A 7,500-nucleotide genomic window follows, 5' to 3' on the forward strand; every position below is an offset into this window, starting at 1 on the left:
CAATAAACATAATGATAATATATGGACCCATGAACCCATAACTATAAGCAGTGCTACTGACATGAATCGTAACACGCATGCAAGGAAGCAGAGGAGTTATTAGGATACTGTCAAGACCATATAATGACGAGGAAGAGGAAGTCCGTGTGACGGATGACTGCAGAGGGAGACGTGTTGTATGGAGCCAGAAGGAAGTGGCCAGTACATAGCATGGCGAGTGCAAGAGCTATCAAGTGCCAGCGTCCCTTACTGCCTGATTCTAGCTGATTATAGAACTAGTTCCAACATCTGGCTAGTTATGGCTGATGTTTGAGGGTCATGAATATCAGAATTGGGGAAAGATGTGTTTTATTCAGTGCATAATATTGCAGGTCTTGCAATGCATTTTGTCAAAGCTGCAGGGTTGAAAATCCTGCTGCGTGTCCGTATCGGCAGTTTAGAATAGTTTCTGATAAGAGTCATATATATTCTTCCTTGGTAGTGATACTTGGTATTTACTGATGATCAACTCTTTTAGTATGTGGTAATGTTCATGACTCACGCTCACTCCAGACAACCCGTTCACTCATAATTCTGATTACTCAATTCACTTCGTAAAGTACATATATGCATCTTCTTCACTTCATATAATCCTAAATATTTACACATAAGAATAATTACAAAATATCCCGATTAAAATCGCTCTTTGAGGTAATCTTACTTTTATGATCAATGGGAGAACTAGTATTTGTCCCATCAGACCTTCGATAACCCCGCGGTCCCTTGAGAGCTGCGGACATGACGTCACTCTGACAAAACAGTAAACATGGCGATCGTTCAGGTGGGTTGATCTTCCTATCTCTCCTTTTATTATCTACTCGTACAAGTAAATGGGCCAAGCGACATCTGGAGATAGTTTTGAAGTATAGTGTTAACCAGTAGATGTATTGAAAGCCAATTGTGTGAACAGAATTTACAGAATAATGACAAATGACTTAGAAATTTTAAATCCAAGGGATGAAACTGCCACCAAGGCAAGTGTCAGTGATGTGACGGTAAGTCGAACAAAGTCTGTTTTATCTTAAATGTCAGCAGACTAGTTCTATTTGTATTTGAGACGATTCCTCAACAAATGCCATTGATTTCACCAACACTTAGTGATTTTCCTCGGTTTTGTCTCTCGAGCATGACACTCAACGTCTTCGTTGAACCTCCATGCACTTCGCCCTAACAATGACGTCTTTGAGTGACGTGAGCCGCATCAGAGACGATCTGAAAACTGAGAACATTTGAAATGCAAGAGTGTGGCATGTAAAGGAATTGGTGAACACGTGATAAAGCCTGGTACTTTCGAGGTGCACGTTGCAGGAAAAGAATGTACTGTCTGTTACGATAGCCCAGGAGGATCTAGGTCTTGATGGAGGTCCAAGGGGAGGATACAACATATATTGAAAATTTAGTCTTTTTTTCTGAACAAGGTTTGCAACTACATGCATTAATGAATGGACTGACAGCATGTGCAGTTATGTATGCAATGATGTACAGTAGCATAATAGTTTAGAAGTAGATATTGGGTATTTGTTAATGAGAGCAATGCACCCTCCTGAGAAGTCCCAAAACCCAATTTGGATATCAGGTGAACCCAAAAATCCAACCTAACCGTTCCTACACTCCTTTATTAGCACTTATAGAAAACAGACATTAAGAACTCTGGCAATGTGAAGGTGTTGTGGACTTATTCCCTAGAAGGGGGGAGGCCCTTGTACCCTCCATTATTAGCACTTCCTGCCTATTTATAGAAAACAGACGTTAAGAACTCTGGCACTGTGGGGTGATCTGGACTTAGTTTCACCTGTTGTTTATGACTCTATTTCTTATGCTGTATAAGATGGCAGTGTCCATTTCCACTATATTTGCTCTCAGTACCATTAACCAGATATTATGTTGAACTGTCTTTACATGCAATTGGAATGTACTTAATGCAGTAAAATAATTTTAGGACTACATTCCATTTTCCATCAGAGTAGAAAAAGAAAATGTAAGAACATTTGTTATTATCTCGCTGTCCATGCTTGTATTCTGGGAAAGACTAGCATATTTTCACTGTGTAAATTTGGCAAGAGCTTTTTTATTATGGTAAAAGTGTTTCATCACAGAAATTTGATTACCAAAGAAATTCAGAAATGACAGAATGATATAATTGTTTATGAAGTGACACCACCCCTCAGAATCAGTGTCCTTGTTACTTCAGCCAACAACCCTGGAGGCATTCTTGGAAATCTTCAGACAACACTGAATGAACCAAAAACCTTCCTAGCCAGGGGCTGATTGCCATATTTTCCTAGATGGGGGCTCTATCCCTGGACTCCCACTTGACTGCTGTGGACTTTGACTCCATGTTGCATGTATCAGGATTTTTTTTTCTGACTGACCTTTGACTTAGTGCAGTCATTATTTAGATAGATACCTACAGAATTTTGCTTGCTATCAAAAGTGTAGTCCTTACATGGGATAACATTTACTTTTAAAGTCAAAAGATGGGTTATCCCCATGTCAATACCATTGTTCCCACAATGTATTTGAAGAAAGCTTTTGAGTGTAGGTGGTGCCTGAAAACTTCACATAAAAGTTTATCACATGAACTGATGTATTTGGCTCTGTATTTCTTATAGGAGTGATTATACTAAAAACTTCCCATGTATGTCAACCAGGATTACAGTAAAAAAAAAGCGTATGAAGTGGTTACCTTGACGAAAACTAAGACACTGGCACCTTACATTGGCAGAAAGATCAACTAAAGTGTGTGCATTCTCATAAAAGAAGAAACTCACCTGGCTGTGCTGTATGCTGATTCACACTTAGTACATATGGTATAGCTAGTTATTTGGATTAGCAACACTGGCCAATTATGTTAAGCCAAGAACCACATCTCTTAACTCTCTTGAATATATATATATATATATATATATATATATATATATATATATATATAATAATATATATGTATAATATATGTATATATATATATGTAATATATATGTATATATATATGTATATATATTATATATATGTATAATTGTATATATATATGTATTATATATTATTATATATATATAGTATATATATATATGATATAATATATTGTATATATATATATGTATATATATATATAATATAATATACATATACATATACATATACATATACATATACATATACATATATATATATATATATATATATATATATATATATATATATATATATATATATATATATATATATATATATATATATATATATATATATATATATATATATAAGCAACCTGCTTGAAATGCTTTTAACCCATTGTGCTGGGTGGTTAGCTGATATGATAGCCCTCCTTCCTGGGTTGTATTTGTAGTGGCCTGGGCCCTGCTGCTGGGCGATCATGTTGGCACCAGAGCATGTGCGGCATGATCCTACATGTCCCTGGAAAGTGCGACTGGCGCACCATGGCACTTATATATATGCCACCTGGAAGATAGTCAAGGCATGCCATGGCATATACATATATGACACCCGGCGGTGAAGGGTTAACTCATCGCACATGGATCAAAATCCAGGCATCAGGCATCAGTTCCCGGGTGTGTGGCTTGTAGGTCCATCTCGTGTAGTATCAAGACTTAATGTGCCTCCCTTTTACTATGTTATTATCTCTCTCTCTTTCTTTCTTTCTTTCTTTCTTTCTTTCTTTCTTGGCCTAAACAGTTTTTCCTTTTTTGCCATATTCCAAATTCTGTATTTGCCATATGTTATGCTGTATCAGGATGATAATCGACTGTTTTCATTGAGCAGACTCAATATTATCTCACTAGGTTGTATACAACTCTGTGCAATAATGAGGAGACTAAGTAACAGTTTGTTATTTCTCTTTTTTTTTTCGTATTATTCAGTTCTCAGTGACAGTGCCAATGGTCATGGTTGTATCCCTGAGCAGACGCTCATTGTCTCAGTAGGAAGTCCACAATTCTGTACATTAACAATAACATTAAGTAACATTGTGGTATTTGTATTATTTTTAAATATTTTTGTATTGTGTAGTTTCTGTAACACCATGCACTGCCAGTCATGGGTTGCAGAAGTAGGATCCTGGACATGGAAATGGTGTCCTCCTTGGAACTGGTGGCACTCTTCCTGTCTTGGCTCACTTATGGTACAATAATGCAAGAACACCTTAATGCCTACTGAGTCCAGTCCTCCAAGAGCTGTGTGCACTCATTTCCATCACCCTGGTCTTCAGCCAAATTTTTTGTGATGGCCCATTCCCATTATCCCTGCTCTCTGCCAAATTTTTCCACCGCTCACTGCTCTGTTTCTGGCCAATAGTCATCCTGACTACCAGGAAATGGACTTATGATGCTATTAGAATTGTCATCAGTTTGTTAATTAAATGAAGCCAAAAATTAAAACCAAAGCTACTGTAATAATAACCAATTCAGTGGCAGATGTAAAAAATCATCCACAAAATATGATATTATTTTATAATTTGCATGGAAAGATTGATAATTAGTACATTGAACTGCAGATTTAATGACACTAATTGGTAGTACTATAGATATAACAAACATTTCTCTGTAATTGTCGTCAGCTGTATAGAAGCCCAGTTTTTAGTGAGGTTCTTAAGATGGAAAAGTTAGGTTTAAAAAGATGGGTATTGCTGGATATTTGTGAACTATTAGCCAGCAGATATCTGCTCCTCTTATTAGGTTCCTGTTGAGACAAGTAAAGTTTTTCACTCTCTATCTACATCATTCTATTGAGTGGGAACTAGCAATTTCTCTTCAATTTTTGCATACAAGTGGCTCCCAACAGCCAGAGTTTGTGTGGAAGCAAGGATGGGTTAACTACACAGAAATTTATTAGTAATTTACTGTGATGGAGGCTCACTGTGAAAGAGAATTATAATTGGATTGGAAACAAAGACTGGGATATGACCTTTAACATGGATCTTATCAGATGCAGTCTTTTATTTAGGGATCTATTTCAGATAACTTTCTTTTCTCAGTAGTGAGCCTCATACTCCATACTAACTCCTCATACAGGTGAATAATATGACTTTTTACTGTAGTGGAGACTGTAGATTATTGATACATTTTGTTTACATAGATAGCATAGAAATATGTGGGCATGGCATAGACCAACTTCATCATGATGTACAGGACAAGGAGTGACTTATAATCCCAAGTAATTATTGAAAAACATCTGGCATTCATTGTAAGATAACTTGTAAGGGCTAATTGGCACATTTTTTCTCTCGTGTGTGCTGCCTCATTTTTTAATAATTGGAATTCAGTGTTTCATATTCAGGTGACCAAAACCCCCCTTCCTTAGATATTTTACTCTTGGAACCTATGACAAAGAGGACTTGTATATTACCTCCAAATTCATGCTTATGCTTTGTCAGCTGCAAATTTACTTTGAAATTTCAAAATATTTTCAGTTGTTCTGGCAGTTACAATGAAAATTGCTCTAGAAACAGTTAAGAGTACAATGGGAAACTTACCCTTTGATTCCAAGAGGGTATGTTTACATACCCTGTCCATACTGATTATAATTTATTAATTTTATGTAGCTACATGTAAATGGCATCACAATTACTTAGTCATCAAGGAGTCGGTTAATAATTGTGCCTGATATCACCTTTTTATCCTGTTCCTTTAAATTTTGGAAAGGAAAATTTTGTTTTTTATTGCTATTTGCATTATTAATAATGCTAATAGCAATGATAGTAATAGTGATAATAATGATAGGCCTAGAATACCTTTGCATGACTGATCATGACGATAGTGGTATCGATGGATCTATTACCTATATAGGGTAAACTTGCCACTTAGGACCCCCTCCCCCCAATTAGGATGCACCAGAGAAAAAAAATTCCTTCACAAAAACAAAATTAACATCAACATAATATTCGCTGAATATGGAAAGCTTTTTTTTCCATTAATTTGGATACATCATAGAAAAATGTAAGAAAAGGTGACATTTTTCTTACATCTCTTAGCCAAAAGCAAAGGTCACTGACTTTGCAAAATTGAAATTTTGAACCAGTTACTCAGCACATTTTGCTCTGATTTTGTTTCGGATGAGTAGCTAAGGCCCAGAAAATAAATCTAAGCCCTAAATTAGCACTGTGTATCAGAGGGGGAAGACAGGATGGGGGTGTAACAAATGGATTGTAAATGACACCTCCAACCAATTACGACACTATTTTCAGATGTTCTTACAAGGATATATGCAGCATCTGACAGAAGTCTTGCCCTTACTCCATGAGTATATAGCAAAAGGGTCAAAACACCTTGAAGTAGTAATGTGATATCCATTTGAATTGGGGCCACGACATACCCATATTGGTATTACGTCCATATTGATATTATGCACTGTGTATATATTGGACAAGGTTGCATCACAAAACTATGATTATAATAAATAAACAGCCGTCTTTTCTTCAGCAATCTTTCTAGTAGAATAAATTTCTAACTATGAGGTAATGTTATTGAAAAAAATAAGATAGTCAAAGGAAGCTACACAGAAGAGATGTCCCTATTTAAAAAATGTCTTGCAAGAAGTCTTTGAAGACATAAACATGCAACAATGATCATATTAAAACATTGTTGATGAAAATCTTTGCATATTTCATTATAAATGTATCAAAACTAAATCTACATATCCTCATATATATGTAAGCTACTAGCAACAGTTAATAACTTTTTTCCTTTAAGTATTTTACTGTATACTTAGTTTGGTTTCACTTGCCTTTTTTTTTTGAGCTTTGGATTGTCATTTAGAGGGGCTACAAAGAAGTACAACATTCCAGAACTTAGCACAGACTCTCAGGGTGTCATGGAATGAGCTCAAATCCTGGACCAAAAACTGTTCTGTCAGATGCAGAAGAACAAGTCCTTATGAATTGTGTTACCAGCTCAGTTAAGTTGGCCCATCCAGTAGGCAAAATACTGGCACTAAGGGTAGCAAACAATGTTTTTGAGTAGTAGTCTCTTCATTACAAGACTAACATAACAGTGTTGGGTTGCATTTGTACAGATGGTTCTATTCCACTACCCATTATTATTTATCCATGCAAGATGATAAAATCTGTGATGGCTGTGAAATTTCCCTCTGGCTATGGCTGTAGGAAAAAGTGAGAAAGGATATATTACAAATGGAGGCGACTCCTAAAGCTATATCAAACGAACGTACATATGGGTTCCAACTCCCAAACAGCATTTCCCATATTCTTAGGGATTATTTCTTCTAGCAAGACAAAGGACTATGTGTGTCATTAAGAACCCCAAAATCCCCTACTTGGAAAAGCAGGATGACAATTTTTTCTCAGTTTTCTTTTATTTAAACAAGAAATAAAAATAAACTTTGTTAATTTCTAATTCTATTTTGTTAATATATCCAGTATGATAAGATTTATGTCCTCTGTGATTATTATTCAGAATCCTTAAAAAAATAAAGAAAAAAGCTGCAAAT

At 35.8% G+C, this 7,500-nt stretch overlaps 1 protein-coding gene across 2 annotated transcripts in view; it reads left to right on the forward strand.

Annotated features, from left to right (window-relative positions):
* The first annotated feature begins 708 nt into the window (after positions 1 to 708).
* Positions 709 to 7,500, forward strand: part of LOC119580289 (sorting nexin lst-4-like) — a 26,831-nt gene continuing 20,039 nt past the window's right edge. The window contains exon 1 of one of the 2 annotated variants that reach the window (XM_037928355.1): positions 709 to 820. In XM_037928355.1, the coding sequence (XP_037784283.1) occupies positions 806 to 820 (15 nt within the window). In that variant the 5' untranslated portion in view covers positions 709 to 805. Of the gene's footprint in view, positions 821 to 890; positions 1,035 to 7,500 lie in introns of those variants that run through there. The other variant, XM_037928354.1, reaches the window with a different exon arrangement.

This window comes from Penaeus monodon, chromosome 13 (assembly GCF_015228065.2).
Source record: "Penaeus monodon isolate SGIC_2016 chromosome 13, NSTDA_Pmon_1, whole genome shotgun sequence".
NCBI lineage: Eukaryota > Metazoa > Arthropoda > Malacostraca > Decapoda > Penaeidae > Penaeus > Penaeus monodon.